At 42.2% G+C, this 20,293-nt stretch overlaps 1 protein-coding gene across 1 annotated transcript in view; it reads right to left on the bottom strand.

Moving 5' to 3' along the window:
- Positions 1–20,293, bottom strand: part of HYDIN (HYDIN axonemal central pair apparatus protein) — a 293,325-nt gene that overhangs the window by 175,781 nt on the left and 97,251 nt on the right. The window contains exons 14-18 of the mRNA XM_081030536.1: positions 14,455–14,690; positions 11,877–11,977; positions 9,336–9,471; positions 4,832–4,996; positions 3,318–3,470 (exon numbers count right to left, since the gene is read on the bottom strand). Of these exons, the coding sequence (XP_080886662.1) occupies positions 3,318–3,470; positions 4,832–4,996; positions 9,336–9,471; positions 11,877–11,977; positions 14,455–14,690 (791 nt within the window). The remainder of the gene's footprint in view (positions 1–3,317; positions 3,471–4,831; positions 4,997–9,335; positions 9,472–11,876; positions 11,978–14,454; positions 14,691–20,293) is intronic.

The following is a 20,293-nucleotide window of genomic DNA, read 5'->3' as shown; positions in this document are numbered from 1 at the left end:
ATATAGGAAGAGGGTCTCCATTTAAATGAGGAAATAACCCAGTGGCTTAGGGTCTGAAGGAGATGGGAAAGCCCAGTGATTCTCTTGCTGACACACCACTTAGAATGGCTGTGACAAGTGACCAAGAAGATAAATGTTGAAAATGAACCACGCTTGAATGAGGCATCAGAATTCCTGGATCCTGCATCCTGAAAACTAAAGATCTAACTACAATGGTCTGTCCTGCAGATCAGAGGCAGAAGGCCGCTGTGAAGATGTTTTAATGCCAGCTGAATCCCAAGGTGTCACTGACATTTGTACACAAGTTCTCAAGTTAACAGTACCCGAGACTGAATTAGAGCCAAGAGTAAAAGGGAAAGGATTCCAAATACTTCCAGACAAGTGCTGTGCACTGCACTTGCTCCACCCAGCAAGGGGCACCCATGCAGATGAGGCCTCTATCTTCCAGGCCAGGGCTGAGGTCCCAGGGCCAGGGAAGAAGCTATCATATTCTTGCCCTCATTTCTGCTGTCCCCCAGAAAGGGGGCATCTATCTTGCTGAAGGAGCATTGTGTATACAAGCAGAGCCCAATGATTCTTGCCAAAAGGGCCTTTTGTGCTCTCCTTTCATGTTCTGATATATTTTACACCTCCAAACTGGAGGTGACTCACTCTATTGTTTCGAGTCCTTCAGCTTAATCCAAATAAGTCAGCCACGGGAAACCTTTAGGGAGGCTGGTATTTCAGGCATTCCAACACAAAGAACTTACAGGTCACAGAACACTCATCTTTTACTAGTCTTTTTTCTTTTCTTTCTTTCTTTTTTTTTTTTTTACTTTCAGGATAAGATAAGCTTTAATGGAAAGAAAAAATTGTAATCTTCAGTGTTTCTTCACTCCATACGATATTGAGGTTTCAGTTTTTTTAAAAAATCAGTTTTTTAGTATAGCATCTATTTCTGAGAAATTCAAAATGCTCTAACTGTCATTTATCTTCCCAACATCACAGTGCAGATGAGCTTCCAGCTTCCCATCTCCCCACCCCTTCAGCTGCTAACAAACATGTTTCTTGCTGAGGGAGAATCTAACCACAGCGCTGGCCCTGACGTGTATGCCATGCACAAGACTGAGTGTGACAGTTGGCTGACAGTGGGTGCCACATCTGGGGAGGGCTGGCTGCCAAAAGAGGAGAAAGAAAGACCCCTCCTGTCAGGGCATCCACAGGAAAAGAGAAGAACTTCCAGACCTGAATTCATAGCAATAACTGAAGAAATGAACAATGTGCCCTTGACCCTGCTTATTTCTCAGTGATCTAGAAATTAAATGCAATAAATATGTGACCACCACTCACTTACCTGGGTACAGAGCTGTAGGCTTAGGGAACAAACAACTGTTAATTGAAACTCCTAATGCACAGTAATTTCTGTAAGAATGAATTTGCAGGTTCAGTACTGCACATGAAGTTGAAATTAATAAATGATATTTCTATTTCTTTCCACTGTAGTTAATTTCTAAGTATAATTCAATTTCTATAGTATTAACACACAGAGTATTTACTAGGAAATCCATCACAAACCCTAGTCGAAATATGAAAAGAGTTTAATTTTCACCTATGAGAATTACAGTTGGAACAACTTTGATACTGTAAGGGCAATCAACTCAATAAACACCAGTTTTCCAAGAGAGAATTGAGAGACAAACACATTTACAGCAGATCCACTTATAGCACACGTTTCGCTCCTTGGAACTAGAGCTTGCTGACTTAAGAGGATATTAAAGAATCATAAGATGAAATCATGAAACCTTTGTGGAAAAGAAAAGTTCCATTTTAACAACTAGTTGGGTTATTCAATCTATACACTATATTAGTAAAAAACAATAGATCCTTCATGTACTTTTTGTTTCTTGAAATGCACCAAAAGTTGCCATAAAAAGTGAAATCTGGAGATATCTGAGAACGAAAGGGGAGGCAGTGAGAAAGGGAATAGTTGCTGTAGTTGATCGTAAGCATTGTTGTGGTGTCTGCTCATCTCCTTCCTCTGTAATCCACTCAGACCTTCCAGTGCTCTCGTCACCCTGGAAAGGTTGGCTGACTCTTCTCGCCCCCTCCACACACACTGTGAACTCTATGTACAAAACTGGACTGGAAGCAACACTTCCTAAACAATTCCACCAAACCCATCAAATCCCATGCTTTCCACCAATTAATTAGCTAAAGACTAGCAAAGGCATCTTTTCTACAGGGTTTTCCTTTAAATATTATTGCACATTATTCTTTACACAAGGTCCACAAGACACTGGAACAAGAGTAGGGTAGTGTCCAAAAAGTTAAAGAGAGCAGTGACTGTACAGGAAATGGCTGCCTTTCCAAGGAGTAATGACAAATGATAATAAATAGGAATAATGATCATGGTAAATGGCTGTTAATTGGGACCAATGACTGAGGAGCTGTCACAAGTCAGCAGAAAACTACGATCCTATTCATTCTGATAGTGACTTTTATAAAGTTAATAATATTTGAGTTTTTCAAAAATATCTGACAAATGTTGAAACCAAATGTTAGCATTTATTCAAATGTGAATAATTTGGGGATAGGAGAAGGGCTATGCTATTTTAAATTTTATACTTAAATTTAGAAAGCTTTTTCTAAATTCAAGAATACTTCAATAACTGGGTTAGAAATTCCTAAATTCTGCACACACAAAAAATATCTCTGTTAAAAAAATAGCTTGTAGAAGCTATTAGCAAATCTAAATGTCATTATAAAATATCCAGACATAAGACAAAAGACTCATTTCTATAACCATTTTATATCTATCTTTGTATCTATCTTTGTTTCATTATTTTCTTTAATTTCTACTTTTGGCAAATACTATCTTGTATTTCATACATCCTTATAAACTACATTAAAATATTGCTAGAAGGAAGAGAGAATATAAAAATAGAACGAGCATATCAACAAATTTGTGGCCAAAGGGTTCAAATTAAATATGTGGAAGCATTTTTAGTTACCGAGACATTTAAAAGTATTTTCTGGAGGTGTGGGGCTGGGCTTAGGTACAGTTCAGTGAGCATCTTTAGCACATTCCTGATCTGAGATTATAATAAATATATATGCTTGTTTACCAAACTACATGCACATTGTGTTTCTTAGTCAACAAAAATATTATAATAAAGAGGAATTGGGGATGAGAATGGCATAGCTTAATGCAACTGAATCATGTAAATCTCTGCTTCTGGTGATCATTTTCAAAGGCATGTTGCAAAACAAGGGCCACTGCCTCTGAGACTTAGGCGAAGCTGTATTTTCATCCCAAGACAGTCCCACGGTCTACTCACCATGCGTGCCTGAAATAATGCGGGGATGAAGGACTGGTTAGATAGGTTGAGAGTCCTTGAGGAGTCCTGTAGGACATAGATAGTGCCAAAATCAACTTGAATGGGATGTACGTAGATAACGGGGCCTTCTCCGATGCTCCTTACGTGACATACCTGTGTTCCCAGAGAGAGAAAGTATACAGGAATGGCTGAAAACGGCTGGACTTGAAATAAGCTTCTAGTCATAAAAGGGTGCTGATTAGAACGGACATCCCTTCTCCCTCGTACTCTGTGGTCAGAGGGACAGAGGGCTTGCAGGGTTGGTCAGACCTGTGAATCCAATCTGGAATTCCTCCCCAGGAAAGATGATTTGCTTCCCTGGGTCAGCTCAGAGCTGTGCACTAAGGGAAACCTGAGTAATGGTCATCTACATGCCAACCCGCACGCCAGCCTGCAGAATACTTAGCATGGGGCTAAGGACCTGCACTTCAGAGTCGGAAGTGGTTGCACTGAGCCCTGTTCTGTGGCTTTACTAGTGGCACACAGGGCCGTCCACTGCACACAGCTGTGTAGGCTGGGGACTGAAACCCACCTGCTCTGTTCCCCTCGCCCTGTGCCCTCAGCCAGGCACTGTGTCTGCCTGAGGAAAGGGCCCTTTTTCTTTCGTAAAGTGCTGCACTCAGCAAATGATGCTCCCAAGAGCTGCATTTCTGCAAGGGGGGCACAGTGTAGGCTGGCAGGGGACCTGTACCAGTGGCACCTTTTGGGTTGACCTGCCTTTGCGATGCTGCTTTATAAGTCAGGTGGCTTATCTATGGCATCTTCTATAGAAGAGATAAAAGCAACATCCTAGTTTATTCTCCTCACTAAGTAATCAGAATCACTTCAAACAAATGTATGCTGATCATCAGGCTCCCAAATAAACTAAATGTCTAGGAATTCATAGCCTGTCGGGCAGCTTCTGTCAAGATTCAAGATTCATTTTCCGATTCAACTCAAGCAGCAGAAAGCTTTCCATGTCTCTTTCTTCCCACACTTGGAGAGAGACTACTTCTCTTACCAGCTTCAGCAGGTTAATTTGGACAATGAGTCCAGTCAATACACAGGAGAAGATCCAGAGAGCTGGGAGTGAACTGATCTCAGAGCCCACATGCAGCAAGTGGGTGATGCCCAAACCCAGCTGCGCACCAAGAATGGCTAAGCACGTTGTTAAACATACAGACGTGCTCTCCCCTCAGAGACGCTGATTGGTAGGACTAGAGAGGGGTCAGAGATATCGCTGTGTGTGAGAAATTCCTGACAGGAGTTTAGGAACAAGCGCTACAAAACACCACTACTTTTGGATGCATGCGCAAATCGATCCCTGAAGTAACGCACCACCAGTTTTGTACCATTGCAGAGTGAAAATGTAGAACTCTAGAACTACAAACAACTGAAGGAAACGTGAACATGGTGTGCACCTTAAATGCAGAGACTTGAAATGCTTGGTAAGAAGTACAGCAATTTTAACTGCAATTCTGAAAATTGGCTCTTACCAGAGGAGGGTCCTGGCTCCCGAAGATCGAGATGTAAACTGTGGACCTGTGCTCCCCAGTGACCTGGGTCTCCAAGGTCAAAGGTATGTGAACAGTGCTGTGGGGTGAGATGATTCCACAGGGGCTGGGACTAGAGAGCAACACAGCGGGCGAGGCCTCATTTACCTGGTGGGAGAGACAGGCCAGAGGGGTAAACAAGCCCCCGGCATAGTACAAAATTAACAACATGTTCGATTATTTTGAAACAAGTGTCCTGTGTCCATAGCAGAGCTTTAGAAATGCATCACCACTCAAGCAAGGATGTGGGGATGGCAACGCCCATTCTGCCAAAAGGAAGTTTAGTTAAGCGGGGTGTGCATAAGGCCCCAACTCCAAAGTGTACAAGCCAGCAAGATGCAGATGTTACCCACAGTGAGAGCTAGTGCAGGACAGCCCCTTCCCATGGCCACCTTCCATAACCTGGCCCTCCGCGCTTTCAGGTATTAACCCCCCCTTGCCCCTTTGTGCCACATCAATAGAGGCCACCAGGATTTCCCAAACACACGCTACTACTTCCCACCTCCAACTCTCTGCACTTGTGTTTTCTTTCGCTGGAATGTTCTCTCCCTTGGACCTGACTGCACAGCCATCCAGAATACCCCTCAGGAATCCCCAATGCTCCAGAGTCAGAGCTTTTCATCTGTCCCCAGGGAGCGTCCTGCAGTCCTTTTCCATAGCATGCACTATCTGTGTGTTCATCTTCACTGCATAAAGGCTGTAAACTTCTGAGGACACCACCTGGGCCTCTTCTCAATACATGCCCACTTTCTGGCCCCAAACAGATGCTCAGTACATGTTTTTTAAATGGAGAAATAGGCAGCTGAATGAATGTCATCCTGTGTCTACCAACGTATGCGGCCCAGAACCCTGTTCTGCAGCGCATCCCTGGCTTTTATGCAATGACAACAATCACACATTAAACATTAAAACTCTCACGGCCAAAGAAGGAAACCCACCGAGGCCCAGGAATTGTCACTCTTGCTGCAAGTATCTGCACAGCCAGAACCGGACTCATCCTGTGGGAGGATGAGAACTGACAGGTAGTTGTGTGGTAACTTGGTAGGGGGCTCGCTGCTCTCCAATTCCAGGCGACGAGCTCAATGTATCACTGAGCATCTTTGAGCGGCCCTGCCCAGTGGGTTCTGGACGGCTGCAGACTGGTTCCGATGTAGAAGATTATACTGCCTTCTCTTTGTTTTTTTTTTTTTTTAAGTGAGCTAAAAACAAGAACTTTACCAGTGGGCAGGCAAGAATTCTGTTCTGGAAAAGGGAAGTTTGTGGCTCTTTGCCAAGTTGGCCTTCAGAAAGCCTGGCTGCAGTGGAAGCAGAAGGAGGTGTCTTGTGCACCAGCGTGGGTGGGGGCTACCTCTGGCACTTCTGTGGGTGCACAGGAGGCCGAGCCGTGGTGGTGGGCAGAGGTGCAGCTGTCTGCATCTCTGCGCTTTGGCTTGTGCCCACAGGTGGGCAGGGCTCCCCCACCCCAAGCACACAGTCTGCAGGCCTTTGTGTCTGTTCTCCATGAACAAATGAGGAGGCGGTGGGTCCTGAGGGAGGGCAGCCCACAGCCTGGCTTGCCCACAGGGTTTTCTCTTGATTCTGGAGAAGTTTTCTTTCTTGTTTTTTAAAACTGATCACTTGGAAAAACCGCGCTGGTTATCTGAGATTTCATGCCCTCTCCCTGTCCCGCTGCCCCACGTTGTGAGTAACTTGTTGTTGTAGTCTATGTAATGGGTCTAGGTTGTCCAGGGCGGTGGTGCAGGCAGCCACCCAGCACCACAGGATTTTTCTTACTGTAGTCTAGCTTCAGATAACCAGTTGGGCTTTGATAGGAATCACCGGAATGGGGTAAGCCAACAGCCAAAACTAACATTCCTGGCCCAGCCCTGTTCATAGGAAGAGGCTGCTTCTTCCCTCACTCTGGACAATGATATTCAGAGTAAGCACTGAGGTCATGGTAAGAAAGGGAAAAATATATATATATGTATACAAAAGCAGACAAATCCAAGGCTGCAAGGTGAACGGGTATCTGTGTTTGGAGTCTACAAAACCAAAATCCATGTTGAACAAATGATTTTTTTAGATAACCTGTGTGTATCTCCCCTTTGTGTGTGAGCCCCCAGCCCTGTTCTCCCGTGAATATATTTTGAATGGCAGCCATTCTGCTCGCCTTAACCACAGATGCCTTTCCTTCCACCACTCAAAAAAAGAAAAGAAAAATCCCAAACGACTCACTGAAGTGTCTCCAAGGAGATCAAGTCTTGCCAAAATAAACCCTTCTTTAGTTAATTGATCACATGGGTGAATTCTGGCCCTCTCACGTTTCCTTCCCCATTAGACTGGAGAAGTGGGCTGAGCGTTAACTGTTGGGTTCACGGCAGCCATCCTACCCTACAGATATGAGAAGAAGAAAATGGAACCAGAGGAATGGCCTTGATTGCAGCGGTCACAGTCTGGCCTTTGCTATAGGAGGCCACCGTCCATGGAGAGAGATGGAAATGGGAAGTTGAAGGAGTGCTTAGGGAGCCAGGGGGATTTGATGCATCTTGTTTTCCAGGTGAATGAAAAGGAAGGGATTGGTGGATGGTTGGGTGCTACAGTCGGAATATTTGCAAATGCTAACACATTCATATGAAGTACATTACCATGTCAGTTATTGGGAATATGTATATTTTAAGCAATAAATTCAGCTGGTCAGACTTTTCTGGGCAGTCTCGGTGACACAGTTTCTGTGCTATGATTGTTCTGAAGACAGAGAGGCTCTAACCACTGTGAGAAACCCCAATAAAATCGACCCCAAAAATTCTTAAAAAAATAAATAATAAAATAAAACAAAAACCCCATTCCAAATAAATTTAGGTAATTCTGGGACATACTTCTCAGAGCCACAGCAGCTCGAGAGGATAGAGCGTACAGTTTTCACCTGCCTGAGCACCCCACGGTCTTTCCGTGCCTGGTCTGGTCTAACATGGCCCTAATGTAACTCAATGTCCTTCTGCTCCAATGTGGCCTAATACTACTCGATATCCCTCTGCATAAACCCACTGTTCAGCCTTACTGGAGCTTGAGGCAAAAGGAAAATCAGTAATATTGATTCTGTCTTTATCTAAAGTTTTGATATTCTGTTTATCATGGAATTTTTGCACTAGTTTTGATTTCTTAAAATGTGCCATGAAAATACTATTTATCTTGAGTACTGAGTTTTTTGGCTCCTCCTTAGATTTTGTGCTTGAGGCAAGTGCTTCACCCTTTCCCCAGCCCAGCTGTGCAGAAATAGCTTCGCCATTACCCCAGATGCAGGCTCTGCTCTCGGCTCTGCAGATGACTGTGCTGCCAGGGCTAGCTTGTTCTGCCGTTAAGCATATGAAAGTTAGAAAAGTCATCTCCTGTCACCCCCACCCTTGGCTTTTGGTTTTGTCTCAGAGAAGACAAAAACACAGAATAACTCGAATTCCCTTTTTTCTATAACAGCCCTATGACTAGTGAACGGTAGCTATTTTGTCTTGGGTGAGTCTTGTCTGTTCCAGATTAAACACTGTGTTTTTCCCTCATCTGACTTGGATTTCCAGGTGACATAGATTGCCAGTCTGGTTACTCTGAACACTATTCATTTCTTTTCAAGTTTCTATTACAAAAATACAATGTCAAGATTTGAAGACAAAATTCTGGCACTGCTTTGACAGTGGCCATCTCCTTTCTTTAGCGGATGTAGCCTAATTCTGCCTTGGTTCTGTGGCCCCTAGTTGGTCTTTTAACTCATTTTGAAATTGTAGTCAAATAAAACCCCCATTTGATTGTTTGCACGAATTAGTATTCCTGTACTTATAGAACTGAGTTTTAAACCCAAATGCATTCTTGGTAAACTGCATCTCATTAGGCACCTTCCATTACTCTAGGCTGTAAATATCTTTTAAAATCTTTTATCCACATGCATTGGACTGCTTATTCTCTCACCTAGCTAAGTATAGTGGCACGAGGACAGATCTATTTCATACAACATTAAGAAGCAACTCCTTCTTTCTCATTCCTGTATTATCTCTAGCCTTCTAGTCCCAAAATTCCATGTATAAATATTGCATTGCTATGTCTTAGTGAAGCTGTCCAAGTCACAGCCATATACAGACATAAATGAAGACTCCTAGCTCTGCCTCATTTCCTACGCATGGTGAATTCACAGTCAATTATTTGCAGGTGCAACTTACGCATGTTGGCTTAATTGACTCTTTATTTCTTTATCAAAGGCAATTTTCCTGGGAAATTAACAACTGTTTACACCTGCAGCTGCTCATTCATGTAGGTGGCAATCCAGCTGTGGCTTTACTACTCCATCCCCAGATTATCCCAGTGTTAAAAATCAGAATTACAAAAAGTCATGTGTTCAGAAATAGGCTCTTAAGGATTTCTCTTTCTCATTGAGGAAATCCAATTGAAGGAAAAATCAACACTGAAAAAGGATAAAGTAACTCACCTGAGGCAGGACCTCATAGCATCCTGGGAGGTCATCATCGTTGACCAGCTGGACCATTTTCTCATATTGGTACTTCAGGAAGCAGTGCCCAAAGTCCATCTTTGTATTAACCACATGGAGAGCAGGTACAACACACCTGCTCAAAGGAAGGAGCTCAATTAAAGCATTTAAAAGAATAGAGAGTATGTTTACATATGAAGAACACAGAGTCCCAAGTTAAACACATTTGTCACTGTCACATAGTTTTCTCTAATAAGTACATTAATCATTTTCAAATCTTCCTCCTGTCATGTCTCTCCCTTAGCCCCCAACCACCATTTTTTAATCAAAAAAAGGGCCAGAAGCAGGACTCATTAAACAGCTGTTTTGGGTGGGTAATAACTAACATTTTCATTGCTTTTCACATTTGGCTTTCCTTTGGCAAGGGACCCACACAGCACAAGTTCCTGAGTGGGTCTGTTTCCATGGCAAACAGGGCAAATGCCACCAGCATGGGGTCCTAACTAACTGTGACACTTTGGATCAGAGTCCCCTGAGGACTATCAACAGCTCACCCCATCTAAATAATGGTAATAATTCTAATTCCTATGCAGAACAGCTGTCTTGGATCAGTAGGCTTAGACAGCTGCTGGAGCAGAACTGGCATTGTGACAATGGTGCTCAGTGTGGAGAGGGTGTGGTGTGTGTGGGGGGGAGAGTTGTGTGCCAGAGAGGGAGGAATTGAAGCCCTGTGAGAGCAATTGGTCTATTATTGGGTGACTCGGGTCTTATTTTGTATCTGTGGATCTCAACGTCTGACCTGCTGCACGGCACTGTCACTATACAGTGCAATGGCGAGGAGCACTGGCGTTTGAATCAGTCAGAGCCGGGTTCAAATACGGACCTTTCCGAGTACAACCCTGTGCAAGTTGCTTTCCCTCCCAGAGTCCCATTTTGCTTGTGGGTAAAATCAAGGTCATTCTAGGAATCGCCATTAGCATCACTAACTCTTCTTAGGGTGTTATGGAAAATACAGGAGATAGTCTGAATGAAGGGCATAGCACAGTGCCAGGGAAGGGCTCAGTAGGGGACAACTGACATGTGGCAAGGAGCACGGCAAGGCAAGCCGTCACTGCTGGCTCTCTGGGAAAATTACTCCAGGGAGGAAGTGCTAAAAGCAACTCTTCTGTTGAGAGTCTTTGAGCGGTTCCTACAGATTACACCAAAGTAATGACATGAGTCTTGTTAACCCCAAAGCTTAGGATTTCACATGGGATGAGTATTCATTTTTAGTGAGAAAAGAAGTTGCCAGTTGACTCAGTGACTTTCTTAAAGGTAACCTGTTACTACCTGAAACACTGTGGCTCAGAGGGTTTGTAGTATTTGACTGGGGTCCCAGAGCACACATGGTAGAAAACTCATAGCCTTTCAGGACCTTCCTTTTTAAAATTTTTTTAATTCAGGTTTTCCTACTGATAGCTGCATGGAAAACACCCTGGAAAGCACCAGAATAAACCCACAGAGAAAAGAAACGCAAGACTAGACAAAAAGGCTACGTTGGGTACAGAGACGACCAGATGAAAGACTTTGTATTGTTTTTAAAGAAACAAACACACAAAATCAGTTAGGTCTTTAAAGGAATACTAAGTAGATCATGGCAAGGCCTTGACCTTCAAGTTCTTTCAGGGCTGCTCTTCAGCTTCCTCCAAGTCCAGGACACACGAAATGGTGCCCATTATGAGGGCCGCATCAACCAGCATGTCTGCACCTTTTTGAAGGTGCACCTTCCTGAGATTCATGACAGACCTAAATCCTAGGAATTGATACATCAGCAGAGTTTTACTAAGTGATTTTCTCTATTTCCTTTCGATGGCATGTTCCTATACCTACTCCAGAGTCCCAGATCAGGACACTTGTTTGCTTTGGCAAGAGTGTTGCCCATGATTTTCTTGAGGATCCCTGTCATCATTGGGAGGTGACACACCATCCATGGAAAGACTGTAACTTGGTTAAGGAAGCACATCAACAAAAAAGGCTAGGATCTTAACGTGACCCCAGAGCCCCATGCTGCCTTTGTTTAAAAAGGGAGAAGCTGGTGATGGTTCTGAAGAGTTTATATTGTTGGAAAAGAACCCATCTCAGGCCGCATTCCAGTCATAGTAAGTGCCCTGCTAAGTGGATCTCGCCTCACAGGACTGTGCGCACCACTCTTTCTGCTGCGTAACTCTGGAAGACTGTATTTAAAGGTAAAAAATAAAAAACGGTAACATCTCTTCCTGCTAAAATCTTTCTAGTTACATACGTGGAAAGTCAGGAAGTCAGAAATAGGGAGCATTCTTATTCTTAACACTGCAAAACACATCCCTTCTCTTATCTCCATCAAAGGTGCTTTGCTGTTTTAAAGCTTTGTCATCTGACTATCAGATTCAGCCTCCTTTCCTAGGAAACCAGAACAAACCAGAACAAAGTGTGAACAGGTTGCAGCGGCGGGCTGCCTTCTCGAGAGGCAGTCCTGGAGGCTCAGGGGAGACTCGGGGAGAGGGAAGCAGGTGAGTGCCATACCGGGCTGTAATCAGGAGCGCCAGCACTTCTTCCCCGATACCCTCCACGTCCACTACCAGAGCCAGCTCATACTTCTGCACAGTGTTGGAACATAAGGTCACCTGGAAAGAAAAAGGAGCAAGGCTGCTCTTCTGACAGGCCAGCTCTCCCTCTGCTCAGGGGAGAAAGGAGCCAGGGGGACCCTCACATTACGACTGCAGCTTCTAAGCACTTCCCTGTGGGATGTACTCAATTTTTTGTTGAATAAGTTACATTTTGGGGCCAGGGCATGCTGAGTTTTTTCAAAGACCAGGTGAAAAACGAAATGGCGTTTAGTCCAATAGGTCTGCTCATTTCTGAGGAGGTTGTATCAAAGAAGCCACATACCTGCATAAGGGGAAAACATGACCCTGAAGAATGAGCAATATCAAACAACTATTAATTATTGCAATTTAAATTGTTTCCTGTACCTCTGGGCTATATAAATTATGAAAATTCAATACACTGATAAAACACTACATCTAAATTTCTCTTGAGGCAAAATAAATGAAACAATCATGTCAATTCCAGAGAATGGCATAAGAAACCAACTAGCTTTTTTTTTTTTTTTAGCCAAAATCTTGTCCCCCATCCCCACTCACCAATATTCATTATTAGAGCAAAAAAATCGGAAGCTCCAAAGATAGTTCTACCCACGGGTAATATCTGGCCAGTATATTTCACGCTATATTTTCATTTACTGTTCTGAAACATTATATTTAGGCTTTTGAAGCCTTGTTACAATCTTTAATTGCTTTCAAATGATTTGTACTGGAAGAGATACTTGTACATCTAGAAAACAGTTTCTGGCATAGGCTAAGGCTTTTCTATCTATAAATTATGTATCAGGCACTAATTAAAATTTTTTCGGGTTGCAAAGGGAATTATTGGATGCAAATTTGAGACCACACAGACGTGGTTGGAGTGCAGATCGTGAGGGAAAACTGAAGCTTGGAGAAATCTTTTCCAAATATGAAGAGAAAACAAAGTGAAGAAGTCATTGATTTGGAAAGAAAACATGTCAGATTTGGAGAGAAGCAGCTGCCCCAGCGTGCAGAGATACTGAAAGCAACTCTAACCCTGGTTTATGTCTCTGAGCTATGGTTAGAAGGCAGAAGAAAAAGTGGTTATGGAAGACGGCTGCTAGATAGAGGCTATGTCTTCTAAAATCTTCCTGTACTATGTAGGAGAGGCCCCTCAAAAAAGAAAAAGAAAGGTAGATAACATGTAGGCTGAGTATTACTAAGTAAAAAATAAATTAATTAATTGCAGCAGTACTTCTTCCTGGGAAAGTCTCAGTTAGCAACTGCTATGATTTGAATGGTTGTGCCCCCTTTCAAATTCAAATGTTGAAATCCTACCCCCCACTGTGATGGTATCCAGAGGCATAGCCAATGGGAGGTGATGAGGTCATGAGGGTGGAGCCCTCGTGAACAGGATTAGTGCCCTTATAAAAGAGGGCCCACAGGAGCTTCCTCACCCCCTCCACCATGTGAGGACACAAGGAGAAGTCAGCAGTGTGCAACTTGGAAGAGGGCCTTCATCAGAACCCAACCAAGCTGGTGCCCTGACCTTGGACTTTGTGCCGTCAGGTTGTAAGAAATAAATTTCTATGGTTTATAAGCCACCCAGTCTCTGGTATTGTGTAAGAGCAGCCCAAATGGACAGAGACAGCAACCGGGAGAAGGGATAACTATCTATGATGTCAAACCTCACTGGACCTGTGGAGAAGCCCTGGAAGAGCTGAAAACTCCCATGAATGCCCCTTAGGATGAGTGCATTCATGGTGAGACACTATGAAGCATTTAAAACAAATTTGGGGGATAAAACCCTAACTAACTTAAATATTCACAGATAATGAGTAAAGAGAAAGTCAAAGTCTTTATCCATTAAGTCTTATCTTTTTTTTTTCCCCAAAAAGATAAAATCATGTCAATTTAGCAGCCTTCAGTGTTGCTGGATCTGTTTGGAGAAGAAAAAGTGAGAGAGGATAGTATAACCTTTCTCAGTTAGCCATGAAATAATTCTTCTAGTAGCACTGCAAAGCATCACGCTGTGAACCTAAATATTAAGTGCTATTAGGAACATCACATCCACATTCACCATGAAGTCCAGATTCAGATTAAAAATCTGAATAAACTGGATATCATCCATGGCACAAGTCTGGACCTTTATTGTATAAACAATTTGAGTGTGAAGGAAAGGAGGACCTAATTATCACTGAGTCCCTAAATCCTTTTACATTAGCACCGATGGGTATATTATCTGTACAGAGCAGTGGTTTCACTAGACATCATTACATTCCACTGCTCTGGAGAAGGCAACATGTCTAGAGTGATGGACATTCACGGGAGCAAGGTCACGTCTTTTGCCCAATCTATCTGTATCTGGTTTCTTTGGCCACAGTGGTTTATTTCCTTATAGGCCCACCTTCCCACGTGAATGGGAGGCACTCCTTGCCACTGACACTGGGCATACAGAGCAAACCCTCAGTGTGAGAGGGTAGCTACATGAGAGGTCAGCTACTCGGCTGTGTGTGCTGGAAGGCTATACACTGTACCCTGATAGCAGCAAATCCTTGGGAGCGAATGGTGCCGCAGTCGGGAGTGATGGTGAATTCCTTTGGTTTTGTTATGGGTACTTCATCCTTGTTCCAAGGTGGTCTTTTGTTGTCTGAATACTGCTCACTATTCGAAATGCTTTTACGGCCAATGCCATCCCCAGGGACACGCAGTTTGAAGGTCATGGGAACCAAGGAGGTATTATTGAGGGAACATATCAAGGTATGAGGAAACCCTGGAAAACAAAACATGAGGTGAGAAATAAAAGCCCCAGAATAGTCTCCCTTTAACTTCAACCTCCCCCAGCACTGCCAAAACTCTTAAATGAACTGTCTATGCAATTTAGCACTACTTGCTTAACAAAAACTCTCCCTGATATTATTTTCAATTGTAAATCAATAGACACATTTCAGGGTGGCCGGTTGGCTCAGTTGGTTTGAGCGCAGTGCTCATAACACCAAGGTCGCCCGGTTCGATTCCCACATGAAAGCTGTGCCCTCCACAACTAGATTGAAAACAATGACTTGAGCTCGAGCTGATGGTTCCTGGAAAAACACACTGTTCCCCAATATTCCCCAATAAAAATTTAAAAAACAAGGATAAAACACATTATTAAAAAAAACAATAAAAAAATGAACATTTCATTCATTCACTCATTCATTCATTCATTCATTCATTCAATGAATACTTGTTATGCATTTACTATGCAGCAACAATAGACATAAATCATCATCCAGGTCCCTCTCAAGAGGCAGACTCTATTATCAGTTTGCTGAGTAGTCTTCCAGAAGTATATTTCACATTTAATTTTTGCACAGAAATATAGATATCCTCCCCAAATAGAGTCATGTTTGCTCTTTCTCTTTGCTAATGTATGAAAGGAGAAGCCTGTGCAGTTTTGCCCGTTGTGTGACCCAGAGCCTGCTAAGATGTTACATAACTCATCCCGGACCTGTCTGAGGCTCATGCCCTTGGGGTCAATGACATAAAACCGAATAATAGCCTCTCCCAAGAGACTACGATCTGCTTCTGAGCCAGCCAGAGACTAACACGTTGGGTTTTACCTCCCCTACACAAAGCTGCGCTTTCATGTTATATCTAGCACTCCTACATTCAGCTCAGTGAGACTCATGTTCCTTTCCTAAGAGATGTGGATCCTCCTTGCCTGGTAAGCAACAAACTGAGCTCTGATTTTGGAATCCCTACGTGGCCAGTGTATCTGCTACCACTTTCAGAACCAGAATTATCTATAACGATAGGAGAACAAATATGCATATTTCTACTGGATGCAAATACTACTCTTTCTACTTCGAACCCTACTGCAATATTATACAACTGGTCTGGGAGTAACTACTGCAGTACTGCGGGGGTATTTTGAGCCAATCTACTTCTCTCCCCATGTCGAAGCCTTTTTCTACAGATTAGAACAGTAGAGGAAACATGTTCATGTCTCCTTTGTGATACTGCACTTGCCAATCTACTTGGCAACCACAAGGTTAACAGTTCAACTTGGAAGAGATTGTTAATGGAAAAAGAATTGTCTGATTAAGTGCACTTGAAGGATTATTCTTGGAAATTCCAGAGAAACTGCTAGAAAGTCAGTTTCATAATCATGTAATTGCTACATTTGACCTTTCTGAACTAACCCAATATTGACTCTTGAAACTATTGATTCCTTACCCTTATTTTCAGACCATTTATGGAATAAACCCTCTTCTAATGCAGGGTGCACATATTATGGAAGGAGATCCTATAAAGATTCAGGTGGATTCTTTCAAACCATTGCTCAGACAATTTCCATGAAGCTATTAGTTTTTTCTGGGAATAAAGCCAATTATAACCTCCTAGATAGAACAACTTCTTGTACAACTATTTGTAATATCCCATATTGCTTATCAAGAAGTCTAAAGGAAAAGGATACTGTTAAGGACTAAAGGGTCATTAATATGAATGTTATTCCGAGGTTTCTGGTTGCACCAAATCCTAATACTATTCAATGTAGAGTTTCCTCTGAATGCAAGTACTTTACAGTGCAGAGTACTCTATTCTCCCTTCTTTAGCATCTAGTATATTAAAACTTAACAACTTTGCACCTTATTTTTTGGGGAATAATAAACAATCTGCTTGTCCAGAATGCTTCAGAGTTTTATAAAGGCACTTTCATACTTCTCCCAGTATTTAAATAATGATTTAAAAGACAATATTCTCAAGAGATTTGATTCTCATTCGATATATATATTTTCATATATATTGAAAAGACCTAGAAAGCCCCTAAGAAGACTTACAGAAACTAGGAGTAAAAGATTAGGCTGCAAAGGAAAAATGTCAATTCTAACAAAAGGTGGTACATTATTTAGAGCATGATCTCTCTACTAAAGAATGGACCCTACTGCTAAGCGAAATAAGTCAGACCGAAAAAGCAGAGAACCCTGTGATTTCACTGATATGTGGTATATAAACCAAAAACAACAAAAGAACAAGACAAACAAATGAGAAACAAAAACTCATAGACACAGACAATAGTTTAGTGGTTACCAGAGGGTAAGGGGGGGTGGGGGGAGGGAGATGAGGGTAAGGGGGATCAAATATATGGTGATGGAAGGAGAACTGACTCTGGGTGGTGAACACACACTGGGATTTATAGATGATGTAATACAGAATTGTACACCTGAAATTATGTAATTTCATTAACAATTGTCACCCCAATAAATAAATTAAAAAAAAAAGAATGGACCCTACTTAAGGAGAGTATTATTAGCAATAACCAAGACCAAAAATTAAATTACATTTCAAAGACTTTTGGGGATACATGGGATATTTTAGACAATGGATTCCTAATTTTTCTGGTAAAATAAAAATCTCAGGCCCGCCCAGTGGTTCAGGTGGTTGGAGCTCCGTGCTCCTAACTGCGAAGGCTGCCGGTTCGATTCCCATATGGGCCAGTGGGCTCTCAACCACAAGGTTAACAGTTCAACTCTTCTAGTCTGGCAAGAGATGATGGGCTCCGGCCCCTGCAACTAAGATTGAACACGGCACCTTGAGCTGAGCTGCCACTGAGCTCTTGAATGGCTCAGTTGATTGGAGCACATCCTCTCAACCACAAGGTTGCCGGTTCGACTCCCGCCAGGTATGGTGGGCTGTGCCCCCTGCAACTAGCAACAGCAACTGGACCTGGAGCTGAGCTATGCCCTCCACAACTAAGATTGAAAAGACAACAATGTGACTTGGAAAAAAGTCCTGGAAGTACACACTATTCCCCAATAAAGTCCTGCGCCCCTTCCCCAATAAAATCTTTGGGGGAAAAAAAATCTCCACAAAGCAAAGGGAAATGTGTTGGCAGATGATTGTGCAAATCAGGTGGTATTTCTGAAGTTGTTTATAGAAATAAATCAGAATATGGGAGATCAATAAACACATCCACATAATCCATTTTGGACATAAAAAAATCAGCTTCACACTTAGAAAGTAAACATTTCCCAAAATCAGGATCCTCTGTCCACTTCAATGGTCTTTGGCACACAACTATGATATATCCCAAAGTCTGAGCTGGTCTTTGACAAAAATCTTACATCACAGGACCCATCATGGAAGAGATAAGATAATCTCTGAACAAGAGTTGATGGGAAAATTTCTCCTCTGTAGATGGGATGCAGTTGGTTCCTACTATCATATTTCAGGAAAACTGTGCAGTGGGACATAGGTCTAAATCATACTCCAGAAGACTTCTCAAAAAAATATGGGCTGTGTACAAATCACATAATTAAGAATATGTTCTTGCAATTGTCTGTAAATTCTTTAGATGGATTTGAGCCTTCCTACACAGAAAGGCTGCTGCCATGAATGTGACTAAGAAACTGTACTCTGTAACCTTTCCCCCCTGGGGAATGGTAGCCTTACACAGAAGGGCTATAAAGAATCTTACAGTTTGTTAACCATGTGATCAAAAATTCCATAATCCACAATCCTTTGGAAATATAGAGTACAAAAATAGTATTATCAGTCCTAAATTGGTCAAGCTCTCTGAGGCTCTTGGAATTCTTTGGTGAAGAGTTTTACCTTTAGTTCTAACGTCCATCAGATCAGGTTAACTTCCTCTGGAACTCATAGACTGCTCACCTTAAGAAATAATAACTGGGACATCCACGTGATTACAAGTCTTTTATCAATCTGAATCAAGCTTGCTTCATGCAGTAATAACTAAATATTGTCAAGAACAAACTCATCTACAAGTCCCAGAAGCCTTCCCTAAAAACTCACCCTCAGAAGCTCTCCCTTCTTTCAACCTCAAAAATGAGTACTTGGAAAAAATATACCAACAGTTTCCTTTCCAGGCTTCCCTGACCCTGCAGTTAACTATGAAATGGGCCTTTGGGTATAAAGGTGCCCCAAGAAATAAATTATTGGCTGAAGACATGTAGAAAACCACTCTTACTGTAGAACTTAACTGGAAGTTTGCTAATAAAATTTCCAGAAATGGATGACCTTCAGAAATCGATTGCTATTCTAAGCTAAGAACAAGCAGTCTTTACATAAAGTAGAAAGATCTGCCCAAGACTGAGGGGACGAGATTTTGCTAGATGCCTGACATTACTACTGGTTCTCATACTTTCCTTTGCATGCTTCCATTCTTTATCATTTTGCCATGTTCTTCTCTGTTTACTCCTTTAAGGTTATATCATCCTGAAATCTGCTGATATGTGTCCCTTACTGTTTGTGATCATTTGCTTGGGTGTAGGCTTTGCTCATGCCTGCTATGGTCTTTCTGCCGACCTTTCTAAGATCTTTTTATGACCATTACATTTAATCTTTGCCCTTGACTCCCAACTGTGCACCCTCCTAAAGTCAATTTAAATACCTCTCCTTGAGTAAAATACTGCCAGTTCATACCTGGGCCACAGAAGTTTTCGTTTTGTTTTATTTGTGTTGTTTGGTGTTTTGTTTTGACGTTTATGTTAATCCCAACATCTGTACCCACAAACACTAACTCCTCTATCCAAATTATCCAATGGTCAAGTCCACTGAAGTCTTCCAGACTCCTTATTCTCATTCAACACATTTTTCTGCCTCCTGAAAACTAGTGAGTTTACAGACACTTACCCTGCCCCTTTTGATCTGTCACCTGGCCTATCAGTGTTACTTGGACCATTTTATTCTTTATCAATCCAAGGATTTATCAAAGCCTCAGTGTTCCTCCAGGGACAATACAACTGCCTTTCACATTCTACCATCTGACTCCCTCATGCTACTGTAGCTTCAGTCAGCCTAATTAATTATTAGATGCATCACCCTACATCCAATCCTACCATCAAAATCTTTATCGCCGCACTTTAAACATCTTAGATACCAACCAAGAATACTATTACTTCTCACCTACTTTATGGTATTCATTTATTTTTGTATCTTGTTTTATTATATTAGTTGCAGGTGTACTTTATGGTACTTATAATATCCTAACATCATCAATCCCAGGAGACCCTGATGCCACCTCTAGATCTTCATCTCCAAGCAAATAAATGCCAAACACTAACCTATAACAGATACCTCTTCAGGAATGGGCCTTCGTGCCAATATGGGAACAGTATTACCAACTTTAGTTAGCTTAATGTACTCCCAAGCTCTATAACAGTGTCTGCAAACCTTGTTGAACTCTATACAATATGCCCGTCATCCTGAAATGACTAAAAAAATTCGTCCAATTCCTGACTTGTTCCTGGAACAGTTAGTTTCTCTTTTGCATTTGGAACTACATGTACCCTTATTGTTTTTTCATTCCTGAACCAAAAACATGCTTACTTTTACCTGCCTCATTAAAGGCCTACTTGCACATGTAGGGTAATA

Source organism: Rhinolophus hipposideros (genome assembly GCF_964194185.1).
Source record: "Rhinolophus hipposideros genome assembly, chromosome: 21".
NCBI lineage: Eukaryota > Metazoa > Chordata > Mammalia > Chiroptera > Rhinolophidae > Rhinolophus > Rhinolophus hipposideros.
Note: the sequence above shows the minus strand (reverse complement) of the source record. Positions and strands in the feature narration are given on the sequence as shown.